Source organism: Ambystoma mexicanum, chromosome 10, assembly GCF_040938575.1.
Source record: "Ambystoma mexicanum isolate Mex_15411 chromosome 10, UKY_AmexF1_1, whole genome shotgun sequence".
In the NCBI taxonomy this organism is placed as follows: domain Eukaryota; kingdom Metazoa; phylum Chordata; class Amphibia; order Caudata; family Ambystomatidae; genus Ambystoma; species Ambystoma mexicanum.
In genome coordinates this window covers 745741515-745755960 of record NC_090932.1, presented here as the reverse complement: position 1 = coordinate 745755960, position 14446 = coordinate 745741515, and the positions used below count along the sequence as shown (strand labels likewise).

Below are 14446 nucleotides of genomic sequence, written 5' to 3'. Positions count from 1 at the left end.
GTGGCCTTACAAATATGTATTCTTTCAGGATCTGATGAGGCAGCACTTGTTGCCTGGGGCCAGGCATGTGTTCCTTGAGAAACACTTCCCTTGCAATAAAGAGCTGGCACCTATCCCACACCCTTGCCCACCTGCTCTTGAGCTCTCACTCTGTCTGCCCGGGCAAGTCGAAATTCAAACAAGTGTCCTAAGCCTATACTTATGGCCTTCCACACTACCATGGCATGTAAGTACCTCTGACTGAGGCCTAGAAAATGGTGGAGCTCTTGCTCAAAATGCTTAATACCCCCTACAAACACAGGACACAATACTGTAGTCTTATCACAAAAGAGGGCAATCACACCTGATGAGAATGCAATGCAGCACACTCCACATTCATGCAAAGCTGGAGAAGAGGTGACAAAACATTTCCTACTGATGTTATCCCTGCACTACTAGCAAGGGTAATGCTGGACACATAGGATAGAGTGATTGTCTAACTGAATCTACCTAGCGGAGCACTAATCCTAGTCTACGCTGGTTTGCCGTGTATATATATAAGTGAATAGAATAAGAAACAGTAGGAATATATTTCTTAGCGTTGTTTAATATTATTCTGGGAAGCCACCAATGGACTATTCTTACAGCACAATAGTCTCTATTTGTTCATTCACTCCTCCTCTTCAACTTCAATTAGTTACTCTTTCATAACAAGCTATAGAAAGTCTGCCAGGCTATTTATGTTGAAACCTAATTTATTGACCTATAGTCAGGAGGGCCTTTTATTCCAAAACATCAAAGTTAAAAAAAAAGTGCAGACTTTTAACCTGAACAAGTCTTGTACACCTCATCTCGTATTGGTCCAAAGTTGATCAGTACAAAACTGTTATCTTTAGGTAGGTCCCCTCCCACCCCCAACTACAGTATCTAATGCCTACCGGTTTCCAGGGTAATAATTCCTTATAACCACTTTCTTCAGGACGGTGTTCGTTTAAAAAAAAGGAGTAATATTCTCACTGGTCTCATGTTTATGGGTGCATGTGCAAACTTTCTTACCACACCTCAAAATTGAACAGGTCATATTGGGGATAGTTTGCAATGCCTGTATGTACAAAACACACAAAAGATTCCACACATTGAACACAACACCCCTGACACTTGTGTATGAGTGCTGATATAAATACAATGTCAATAACAATTAGCCAGAAGTTGATAATGTTTCATTGGTTTCATGTTGTAAATAGTACACATTATACGTATATAACTGAGCTTGACACTCAGCTGAGCAGCTATCTCATGATGATTAAGGCACGCTCAAGGTAAAAGTTCTGGCACCAGGTATTCTAGTGTCAAAATGAAATGAAAAGAAGACGAGAGGACAATCTATCTACTTTTCCGTTTGTGAATCCATTTGGTCCCTCAAAGTGCTGGCGAGACTCCTCTGTGTGGAGCAGAAAGACAGCCTGGTGCTTGCTAAAGTAACTGCTCAGCCTCATTCTATCGTTTTGTAGCATAGGCAGCGAGCCAAGATATGCCCTGCTGCACTTCTCTAACAGGCTCCGATCCTGCAGAAACGGTCCTATCCACGTTATCTGGAATCCTGCAGAGTAATATGTGTCCGCCGTGGTGCAGTCAAACACTGCCATTGCATGCGCCGTACCAGAGATGCTTGCAAGTGAAACGGGCGCAGATCATGTGACACTCCCGGTCTGGTGGGTGTCACATAATCTACCCACCACACGTTGGGGGCCTCCATTTATTTTGACAGAGAAAGCTTAATAGCTTTTCTTAAGTGGCCACGCACTCATGTTTACAGGTCCCCGGTAGGTTATCTTTCTTTGTTCTGCCATGCAGAGGCCAATATGCCTATACTGTGATAATGAGCAGTTTTTAATCATCCACCCTCCATTGCTTAAAGTAGGCTTTTCCAAAGATTGAAACTATGAGGTGGGCCGGAGGTATGGCCTTGTTGCTAAGGAAACATCAGTCTGATAAGCTAAACGCTGCGCAGTTGTAAATGTGCATTTGCTGACCACAGACAGACCTCTCCAAACAAGTGTCCAATAATCACAGAGCAGTTTCACGCATCTTGCAAACCTTTCGAGTAGTGCATTGAAATATGCTCGGAAATTAATGAAGTTCATTTTGGCTCATATTATGCAACCTCGTTGAAAGAAACAGGTAAATGTGATATGATATGATACGGCATTTATAACGCGCCTATACACAAGTGTTTCAAGGCACAACGAGGCAAGGAAAGGGGAACAGAGGGAAGACAGACAGCGATCCTACCAGGCCAAGTGCCATTCAGATCGCGCAAGTGCATGGGAAGGGAAAGGAGGAAAGTGTGCGGGGAAGCGGGCGGGGACAATTCAGTACATGGGATAATAAAATTAATTTTAAAAGTAAAAGTATAGCCAGCAGGTGGCAAGTGCAAGAGTAAGTGCAGACATCAGGTGACAAGAGCTGGTAGTGGGACTGTAGGGATACAGAAAACAGTCCCCAAGTGCGGGGGTTGCCAGGGAGGCAGTGCAGGAGTGCGACTGGCAGGGAGGGGACCTGGGCCTAAGATCAGAGGGTGGATAGATAACCAGTGAAGTTTCAGTATCAGCCAGGAAGTTAGCAGGGTAGAGGAGGAGAAAAAGCAGAAGCAAAGAGAAAGGTTTTGAGGTGCTTCCGGAACCAGAGATGATTGTCCTCAAGTGTCAGGGAGGCAGGGAGGCTGTTCCAGAGGGAGACCACTGCCAAAGAAAGAGATCTACCACCACTCATTGCTTGGAGAAGCGACTGACCCTGAGGGAGTTGGAGGCGGATGAGCGAAGAGCTCGAGACTGAAGATATTTAGAAAGAGAGAATTGACGGTTTTGAGGCCCCAGGCACCAGAAGGCCTTATGGACAATGCAGAGGGTTTTGAACTTAGTCCTCGCAGCCACTGGGAGCAGGTGCAGAGATTTCAGTCCCGGAGAGATACGATCCCTGTGCTCGAGGCCAAGGACAAGTATCGCAGTCCTGTTCTGGATGAGTTGCAGAGGGCGAAGAGTAGAAGCAGGCAGATTTTGAAAGAGGCTGTTGCAATAGTCCAGCCTAGAGAGAACAATAACTCTGGAGACAGGGAGCTTCTGGTGGAAGGAGAGGAAAGTAAGAATACCTCTGAGGAGGTGCAGATGGTAGTGTGACTTCTTAGAGACGACAGAGATGTGAGGAGAGAAGGAGAGTGTGGAGTCGAAGATGACCCCAAGGTTTTTAGCCTCAATGGTGGGAGCAGGAAGAGGGACAAGAGAGGCCAGCCAGAGAGTGACAGGAATGTAGGGTGTGGGTGCGCCGATCAGGAGAATCTCGGTCTTACTGGCATTAAGGCAGTGACACACCACTCCTGGATGGCGTACAGTCAGAGATGAGAGAGGCAGAAGAGTTGGCTGACGGTAACATGAAAATTAGCTGAGTGTCATCCATATAGCACTGGAACTTGGGGCAGAGCGAGGCAATGTGGTGGGCAAGAACTGCCAGGTATTGGTTGAACAGAAAGGTTAGACCACTGGGGAACACCACAGGTAGAGATAGAGGAGAGGAAGGACCCGAGTTGAACCTGGGAGGGTCAATCAGAGAGGAAAGAAGTCAGCCACGCCAGGGCCTGACCGGTGATCCCCAGGTTATCACGGAGACGGTTGAGCAGGATGGAATGGTTGACCTTGTCAAAGGCAGAAGAGAGCTCAAGTTGGATGATGACACAGTGGATGTTGGAATCAAGGTTGGAGAGCAGGTCTTCACGGATGTTCAGGAGAGCAGTTTCTGTGCTTCTGGCCGCCCAGAATGGGCCTAAGCCTATCAGATAGCACAGCGAGTAGGGCGCTTTGGCATCCGTGCAGAGTCTGGTTCGAATCCCAGCAGGGCCAAACTCAGCCTTTCATCCTTTTGAGGTCGATAAGTGAGCACCACACACCATGGATAACAATAAGCAGCTCTAGCACTATAGAAATTAAAATTATTATTATTATTATTATTATTATTATTATTATTGTTATTATCATTATTATTATCCTCTAATATAACCCGACCATATTGTACCTGGATTGCACTGAATTCGTGTTTACATGTCTTGCAGTGTATTAGATTGTTTGAACTGGAATGCATTCCATACATACAAAACTACACCTACTGAAAGTGGTTGCACCCCAATAAATGTATCGCAATGTTTTCACTGCTATTTTCAATGCATGATATTGTTCACGTATGCGGGATGGTTGCACTAGCTTTAGGCACATGGACCCCCAAACTCCATTTTGAAATGGGCCCTCACACATCTTCTGCCACCGCTGACTGTATCACGCGCAGGTAAGGGGTGGAATAAGTGTCTGGTGGTACTCGGGTCAAGGTGGGTGGAATTGTTGGTGGTGCTGGGAAATGGTGGGCTGATGGCACAAGGAATGGGGAGAGAAACGGGGAGCATGGGGCCAAGACCGGGGCGGGGGCCTCGGGGGATGGAAAACGGCAAAGCAGGTATCTGCTTCGAAGTTGCTGCTTCACTCCCACAGCATAAAATGCATGGACTCCCTGTCTCGCCTCAGCCAAATAATGAGCGCTTCAGTACCCGCCTTGTGTGGTTCGTTCGCAGGTACTACTTCCAGCAGGTGGCGCTCGTGGCTGGTGCCCTTGCCCTCGGCAGGCACTGACTTGAACGGAGGGCCAGGGGCCAGGGCATAGCTCAGTCCAGCTCTACATGTGAAGCTATGGCATTGTGTGTTCTGTCAAGTTATGCTGTGCTAGGACATGATGTGTTATGGTCTATTACGTTCTGTGTTGTGTTAGTTATTGTATTCTCTGTAAATGTGTAAAATATACTTTGTTAGGTTGCTTTATTCTATTTTTTCATAAGTTGTTTTTGACTGTGATATCAGTTAGTTATGATAGGTTGTGCAGTCCTATGATATGGTACATGTGTAATGTGTTGTTGGTTTTGGTTAGGTTATTTTAGCTCAGGGTTGGCTAAGCTCAGCTGTGGTTTTCTACGTGAAAAGCTTGGCCAGTGCCAAAAGGCAGCGTGACGTCAACCCGCAGCTCTTCCAGGCTCCACATCGCAAAAAGTAGACACGCCAGTTGTGCGTAGTCCGCTAATAGGATATCGCACTCAGTACTGGGATATTCACAATACAATCTACAGCATAGGCGCATTTTGGCCACTGCGTTTTCGATAGGAATGTGACGGTAATATTGGCTCAGAGCACTCATTTTAAAATGCACATAAAAGTGCCGGCATCACAACAGCCAAAGCATTCTGGAAAGATAATCGCCCCACGTTGTAAACTATACTACCCTCCCAGAGTGGGATATACCGCAGCCAATCAGAGAGCACGCCTGCGGACCAATCCCGAGTTGCTCGCATCTGTGCCTGGAAAGAGTTTCTAAGAAGGAAAATGTGTGGTACCTTTCTGCGGAGTGAAGGCTGGTGGAGGGGGAGGACCCCAGCGCCAGGAGATTAGCCGCAGGGGGCAGAAGCGAGAGAGACGGGATCCCCAGTTCAACGAAGCCTCGGACGAAAAGGGCGAAACGGGGGCGAGAGAGAGACCACGCTTTGTTTGTGAACTGGAGGAAAAAAGAAAAACAAAACAAACTTTTGCGAGAGTCGACGATCAAAGCGCCGCATGGAACTGAGCAGCGGGCGTTAAGAGGTGGCGGGAGAGCACGTGCTATGGAAGATGATGGACAGAGATAGAAGGAGCGCGCATCGCATAACCGCAAGACGCAGTTAACTGTGCACAGAGTATAAAACAACACCTGTTCCGGGGGAAGTTGTTTTTCAAGGAAAAAGTTGCCCTGTATGCAGACATTGCTCATGTAAAACGCGCTGAAAGGCAGGAGAGAGACATACACGTTCCCAACTGTATCAATCCGGCAGAGTGCATTAAGTCGACCGATTCATTGGTCGACTGGCTCTCCCGGTGCACACGCCCCGGTGTATGTGTCGTTTTACGGTTGATTGACAATGGATGCAGCGCAGCGGGAGCCGCTGTGTGTGCCTTTCTAAACTCTCAGGTACGTCATGTGGCTATGAATGCGTAATGATGGTTGCCATAGCTTTACTGGCCCGAGTCCTCCTGATCTGGGGCTGTGCAGCACTCAAAGAACCGTGCACTGCGAGGCTTGCCTCTGGTGTATCCGTGTGGGTGGATTGTGGAGCCTTTGGCTACTGAGAGATCAAAGCGGTGAGTGAGTGAGGAGGTGCAGAGGAGGGAGGAAGCACTAGGTTGCGTGTGTGTTCAAGGGTTCAACAATCCCCCCTACACCACATACATGAGCTTGCACCAGAATCTATGCTTGAAATCACCCCCTGTTTTCTTTTTAAACAGAACTCGATGTTGTTGTTTTTTAATGTGTATTATTATCACGTCTAGGCTGGGCTGCCACGGTTCCCGAAGCATCCTTTCGCAATTGAGAGAATTGCGGGGATCTCTGATTGGCTGCAAACGGAGAACAGCCTTTAACCCGTATAACTCTCACACAAAACGTACACTTGGCAGGTTTGCTGACGTTTGCGGAAAGAACCTCTTTATAAAGGCAGAAGGTCCCTGGGCGTGGGAGGTGCAGGAGACACTTTGGGAAAGTGAAGGAGTGGACAATGTCGGAGGGGTGCTAGAGAAAATGCCAGACCTGGAGATACGGAGGCAACAAAATAGCCTAATATGACATGATATGATTTGGCGTTTATATCGCGCCTATACACAACTGTTTCAAGGCGCAAGTGTGACATGCACACATAAGGCACGTGTTGATTGGTGAGGCTGGGGCACCTGGTTACACTTCCCTACTGTCCTCTCTCTACGGGTAGCTGCATGCAATCAGAGACGGTGTTCACTGCAACGAGTAGCAGCTTCAGGAGCGGTCGCCTTGGGCGTCTGACTTTAGGACTGGCCGAGCCTTGTCCACTGGCTCTGATGGAGGCTGCGTTATCCAGCCGTCTCCAGCAGGGGGCGTTTGTCTCACATTTTAAGTCTGTTTCTTATGAGGGGAAATCAGGCCGCCTTTGGATCTCCTCATGTATAGCCACCCATCAAGTCAAACCTGTCAACGTGCTGGTCCTACTTTTCCGTTCACATCCCACAGTCTCCCAAATTCGCAGACGTTATTTGCCACATTTGAAATGCTGACGTGTTTACCGGCAACGATATTTCAGATTCTTGAATTCAGCTTTTCCAATGGTTAAGACATGTTTCTTTCTATGAGTCACACTAGGGTTCAATCGGAACTGAAAGACAAAAACAACATGCGTCCATTGATTCCGCGCAAATATGTGTCATACATGTATTTTCCACATCGGGCGCCTTTCTTTTCATGAATGGCGTCAGTTTGTTAGATCGTCCAGTCAGCAATAAAAATGACTCAAAATAAACTATGGAAACTAATTAGACCAATACATCAATGGCAACTCCTGAGAAGGGCGTACTTGGACCCACTGACCGAACCGAGTACCATGCCCGCCATCGTTATAAGCTGGACATTTTAGTGCAACATTTATAATGGTAAAACATACATTGCAAGTCTCACAGATTCATGTAGGCCTCATTATACGACTTGCTGAGGTGGGGCAGGGCAACAATCGGGGTCGCTTTCCTCAAAATACGCATTTTCTACCGAGTGTGATGTCGGCCGGCGGCGTCCTTGCATGCAGGCAGTTTCACCAGGGCAGGAACTCAGACATCTCTTAATGGTCCGCGGACTGGTAATCGGGACCGTTCTGCTGACGACACACCCATCTCGATCACGTGGTCTCCCCGCGAATAACCTTTGCAGACCAGACCTCATGTAGCGTTTCTCCTGTCAAAAAACATTTATAAGGCCTCGTGCATGGATTACTGGCAGTGGCAGCGGCGGCACAGGACCTGCCCAATTACAGGAGCACGAGCAGCAAACATTGGCAAAGCCAAATGTTTTGGCTTATGTCTAGGCATTGAGTAGAAATATACCAGGCATTGCCATCCTGGTAACACCTGGCCCTAAAATGATAACAGCCGGGGCATGTGGTTAGTACGAAGGGATATTATTGCAGTGTATGCCAAATGCCTATCTAATGTTTAATACAAGTACCAAAACTTTTGACTTAACAGGAATTTTCAGTGCAAGGAAGAGATGCAGGGACACACATATTGCTCCTAAATCAGGTTGAGCGCAACTTGGTTTAGACATTTGTGTTACTCCAGGAGCTGCTTTCACATCTCTCATTTAGCTATTACCTTTCAGAACACTAATTAGAAATAACATTGACACTCCCATAAGTGCACAAAGGTACCTCAGACAGATACTAAAGTTCTGTGTTTTGGGTGGGGGAGGGGACGTGCAGGTGCTGGGGTGAGAATGGCCAGCAGGACTAGCATGGCCATGAGCAATCAATAGGGTTTCCCTTCCTCACATCTCATCCGTCACCTAACTTAATTTCTCATGCCACTAGTTTTGGCGTATAGGCTCCGCTGTATTTGCTACTCAACAGTACTCAACAGCCACAATTGGACATCGTTTGATTATTAGGTTTGCCCCAGGAATAGAGAAACCCCCAGTAAGGAGTCCTTCACGGCTCCTTCCGGAAGGTTTCCACCAAAGCTCCCGCCCAAGTAGTAGAAGGTAGGTGATACCGGTGTACAATGGTCTGTTATTTCTCCTCTCTTATTGCGGACTCGCAGTGGTAGACAACACATGATATGAAGTTGAGTGAGAGCATGACCCGTGGGTACTGGTTACCGATGCTGCACGCGGGCAAAGAGTCGCAGGCTGTAACACAATGTTGTCTCTATTCCCTAGGGGCTGGACTGTCAAGGTTCCTGTGGGGGATGCAGTGAACACAACGGCTGTGAGGATGTCAATGTGGCGCAGCCAGAGTCCCAGTGCGCTTCCAAGGTCCATCCTTGGTTCCTGCCTCTTCGTGCTTCTTCTCCTTCCCAGCCATGGAAGTGCCTGCCCCAGACCCTGTGCTTGCTATGTGCCCACCGAGGTGCACTGTACCTTCAGGTACCTCACGACCATCCCCCGGCAAATCGCCACCAACGTGGAGCGCATCAATCTGGGGTAGGTTCATGTTGGGTTTCATACTGTGTACTGTTAGTGCCTAGTGGACATTGCATGTTGAGTTGTGTGAAAAAGAGGACATTTGCTCATTCACGATGTCAAGCTAAAAGCCGAAACACAATAAACGCAAGGTCGAACTTTGTGTGACTCAGAGCAACAGTATACATTTTTTTGGCTTCAAATAACAATATGATTGGAGTTACAAAAGCATATTTTACATTTCTCGTCATCGAATTTGGTTTAGAGGTCACTAACTAATTTGCAGAGATATTCTACGAGCGTATCATATAAGGATTACTATTGTACTTCAACAAGTCGTGCCACATTTTAAATGGAAGGGAGGAAACTCGATCATTGTAAAGTTATGATGCCGTTTCTTGTCAGACGAAGAGAAGATTATAATTATTTTAACACAGAGTGCTTTAAGTGGGGTGAGAAATCGAGGGGGCGGGGGGCTGCAACGAGAGTGTGTGGTTTAAATGATAGGCATAGCCTGAAGTGTCCCCAGCACGGGACACTAAAAGAAAAGGTTGTTGGGTACTTTATTTTTACTTTTAATTGTCCCGTGCTCGGGATTTGAACCCAAGCCCTGCTGGTAACAAGCCACTGTTGGATTACACGGTGTTATTTAATGTGTTTGCTTTACGTATCAAGCAGTCTATTGAATGAAACAAACGAAATTGATCACAAATGAAATAGCACTTAACAATGAGACTTGTCACCGACAAGGATCATCCAGTGCTGGGGATTTGAACCCTAGCATTGCCTGCTGACAAACCAGTCTTGCATCGTACTGTGCTATTTCATAGGTGCACATCTCCTTTTGTTTTATTCAATAAGCAGTCATAGACGGCTTGACACATCTGCCTCATCACGAGTTTGGTGGTAACCCTTAAATGCGGCGGTAACGCTATTACTGGTGCGTTTAAGGGTCTGCCAAATCACGGGTTTGTCAGGATTTGCCCCAGCTCTGAGCTCGGCAAATCCACTACTATTTAGCAGATTTTTTATGCTATTACCGCTGCGCTAATACTGCCTGCGGTAATATTGCAGAAAATTCCCCATGGGGCCCAATGGGGAATGTGGAATCCCGAATGGGCCCAATGGGGAATGGGAACTTACCGTTGCACCAAACCGTGATCCGGCGCTAATAGCATCGCAGAGTTTGGCGGTAACTCTAATAGTCCCCGCGTGTAATACTGCCGGGGATACCGCCCAACTTGTGATGAGGCATAGTCTATTAAATGAAATAAGCACAGTCTAACATCTACAGAACAGCACAATGCAATGTGACACTGGCTAGTCACTGGCAGCGCGTGGGTTAAAATCCCTGGCTGTTGGTGTAGAGGCCCAGCAAAGCATTGGCTCTATTAAGGTTTTGGGAGACTGCCGGGGCTCAGACCCGGCTAGCTCCATTCCACTTAATGCCCTGATAACATATTTATCACTGCATTGGGTAGAGTACAATAAGCCTTCAATGCCATCACATTCCCAGTTTACATCCCTCTCAGCTGCTGCTGGTGATGGGGTCAACATAGCCCAGAATGAACTTTCAACTCGGTCATCTTCACACTACAATGCTCCCCTCGGCTGTTGCTGTGAATAATGTAACAGATTATCCCAGGTTAGTCCTTCAAGGCAACCATCTTCATACTGTGCTACCTTGTCCCCTGCAGATGGTTCTGGGAATTTGGGCAATAGCCTAGAATGGCCCTTCAACACCATCATCTCCACACTGCACCACCACCTGCAGCTAGTGCTTGGAAAGAGACACAACAGTAAAAGGCGGCCCATAGACAACCTCATCTTCAGACTGCACTGCGCCCACCAGCAGCTGCTATGACTGGAGCTGAATAGGTGAGAAAGTCTGTCCCTTCAACACCATCATTTTTACAGTGCACCACCACCTGTCGCTAGCTCTGGGAAAGGGACACAACAGCCAATCATGCCCATAGATACCATAATCTGTACACCGCATGGGACCATGTAGCTGATGGTGGAACGGGACAGGCATTCAGTGAGTGGCAATGCCGGGTCAGGCTCTGACCTTTAAATTTACTTCTTATTCATTAAAAACCCTACGCGCACCCCAGCCAAAATAGGAACACCTCCATACCTACTGCAGCATGCAACTGTTTGGTGCAGACACAGATGATACACCAAACCCGCGCAGAATATCATGAACATTCCTCTGATTATTCTGTATGCTGACGACACTGCCCTGATCGATCTAAATCCCATTGGACTCCAGCAGAGTCTTCTTTACACTGACAAATATTTCTCTTCCTATGGTTTGAAGCGGAATAAATCAAAGACCAAAGATTTCGTTTCCGGTAAGGGTAGAAATTGCTCAACTTGGGCCCTCGGTGGTGGAAGGATTGAGATAGTAAAGTCATATTGTTACCTCCGATTACTTACAGATGCCTTTTATAATGGCGGAATCCATTTGAAAAAAGTTCTATGAGTCAGGCCCTCAGAATAGAATCTTGAGGAAATTGGTGGGTCTCCCTCAAGGCGCCCCAAACAGTGCCCTGCACCTAGAATTAGGGACATCAACAATAGAGGTCCAGGCACAAATCACAATTGTTAACTATTTTCTAAAAATGTGTATGGTTCAGCCAACCAATCCAAACCTAAAGAAGGCGGTCGGGGAAATCAGGGGATCCATGTTAAAATACCAGTGGTATAATGAGGGGTGTAGATTATTGATCATGTGGAGTATTCCATACATGGGTTGCCCTCTTTGTTTACACTTTGACTAATACTGTGACTATGGTGAAGCAGAAAGCAACACAGTGGAATCTATAGAGGAATTTGAGGATGGCGCACCCTCTATCTTCTCTTGCCCTTTTCACTGCGTCCGGTGACCCCACGCATTGGGGTGGGGGAGTATGTCTTATTCGGTCTTGGGCTTGTAGGATATTGGTATTTATGACTAGGCTGAATCTGCTGCCTCTGAAGGATAGGATGAGGTGGGATATAAACACGATGACTGGCAGTTGCCATTGCAACAGGTGCAGGGTGGAGGACCTGGGATATTTTCTACTTTGTCCGTGTTATCTAGTAGATCTGCGTGCAGCTTTTTTAAATCCTTATTTTAAAGCTAAAAATATAAGATTTTATTGCGATGCAATTTGTTTGATAATGGTTTGTAATGATGAAGAATATTTTTATTAATCTCTATAATTATGTGGCTAGAGTGCTCATTAGGCGGGCTTTTATTTTATATAGATTATCATTTTACTTAGTTACATTGATGTCTAGGTGTGATTACATTTTCTGTTGTTTATTCCTAATGTAGAAATCTGAATGTGAATAAAATAATTAACTAACAGACGGTAGGTGTCCAGTGATATTATCGAATAGATAACAACAAAAAACAATTTCAACAAAACCAAAACAGCGAAAAAATACAGAATCTTTATTCAAAATATGTATGGAGGTGGGGTAAGGAATTACAACGTGTGGGAAGGGATTTGGGGTGGGGTTATAAACCTAGGGCCTAAGGGGAGCCCCCCAAAATAAATACAATGTAAAATGTGGTATTTTTCACTGTTTTTGGTTAGTTGAACATGTTTTTGTTAAAACCTTTTTCAATAAAATCACATGGAACTCCAACATGCAGTATTAGGGTAAGAGAGAAGGACCCACATATAATGCTGCATGGATTCACATGCACAAAGCAATGCATGTAACCATCTATTCATGTGAGAGTGAGACAGAAGAGGTATAATCTGCAAGCGATTCTGGGTAGGGTTTGCAAAATCCCATTCTTGGGTCTATATGGTTTCTTCTCTTAGATTCTGTTAACAGCCAGTCACCACCTTCACAATGAGTTTTAGGCAGCAGCCTCGCCTGAATTGACAGCACATTGGCAGCACAGAAGGCGTTGATAAGGAAGCTGAGCCCTGTCTGATGGGAATGGGGCCAAGACCCAGCAAAGCAGCTGGAGGAAGTTTGTTCTCGCTTAAGAGCGCCCACTTCCTGTCCAGAAAGACTGATCCTAAAGCAGGCATCCGTCTGCTGTGTATCCATCCTCCTCACAGAGTCGTGGCCAAGAGCTAATTTCTGGGCACCTGAGGAAACCACAGAAAACTGCCAAGTGCTCAGACCTGTTGTCACGAAGAAATATTGATTGTCTCCTAGTGCACCTCAACTCCTCTTTAGATTCTCTGTACAATGCATTATTCCACACTGGCCATCAGTGCATCTAGACTGCTGAGTTCAAATGCCCACACCAAGCTGACCTTCTGAAATAAAGCCCTGGTACAACATTTCTGAGGGAAGATACTTCACGTGCAATGATCACTCCACTTGGAAACCCTCCTTATATACCTCTGGCGAAAAAAGGGACTTCCTGAAAGTACAAAAAGTAATGCTTTCAACATGCTTTATTGACATTCTGTAACTCAGACCGTTGCTAAATCTTCTTCCCCACCTACCATCTTTACCCCGGTCCCCCCGCCAAGCCCTCTGAAGTGTCTTTGTGGTGGAACATAGCACAAACACCGCTGTAAAATGCTCCTTTGTGTATCTGTAGTGTTGTGTGTCTCTGTGAAGCGCTCACATGCTTCTCGAAAGCTAGGCCCGTGCTCAATAAATACCACAATAAATAAAAACATTAAAAAAAAATTAATACATAAATATTTATACTTATCCAATAAAGCCCCATTCTTCGAGCCTTTAGCAGGTGGCAATGGCCCTTGGGCCATGATAAGAGCCTAACGAGTGGCGCATTATTACTATTACCAGCCCAGGGACAAAAACCCTGTGGTGTTAATGGCCTGCTAAAGGAAAAACGATGTTACTGGCAAGATGTACATACAGCAGTCATCCAATCTCAAACTGACTGTTTTTGCAAGTTCAGGAAATCATTTATTGATTTGGTTTTACTCTAACGTTGCATTCACCCCGAGATCGTCAATCTTCTGACCCCTTGTCACTGTAGTTTCAAACAAAAAAAAAACCAAACATCTATTTATTTAGCATTTGTTTCAGCGCACAAAACCCTCAGGCATCTAGGCACTAGTTGCAGAAAGTGCATGGTACATTAGTGCAAGAATACATATATAGTTACAGGTGTGAACAAAAGGTGTGTGTACACAGGCTAGCAAGCCTCATATCATGTTACAGGAGGCTACATCAGGCACCATATAGGTCAAACAGTTATGAATACACAGACCGGCAAAGCCTCACCTTATGTTATGGGGGGCTATATCAGGCAGTGCACAGGTCAAATAGGTATGAATACATAGACTGGCAAAGCCTCACCTCATGTTACAGGGGGCTATATCAGGCAGCGTACAGGTCAAATAGGTATGATTATAGACTGGCAAAGCTTCACCTCATGTTACGGGGGGCTATATCAAGCAGCGTACAGGTCAAATAGGTATGATTACACAGACTGGCAAAGCTT

At 46.1% G+C, this 14446-nt stretch overlaps 1 protein-coding gene across 1 annotated transcript in view; it reads left to right on the top strand.

Moving 5' to 3' along the window:
- The first annotated feature begins 5386 nt into the window (after positions 1-5386).
- Positions 5387-14446, top strand: part of IGSF10 (immunoglobulin superfamily member 10) — a 157977-nt gene continuing 148917 nt past the window's right edge. The window contains exons 1-2 of the mRNA XM_069618390.1: positions 5387-6009; positions 8767-9030. Coding sequence (XP_069474491.1) covers positions 8822-9030 — 209 coding nt within the window. The 5' untranslated portion in view covers positions 5387-6009; positions 8767-8821. The remainder of the gene's footprint in view (positions 6010-8766; positions 9031-14446) is intronic.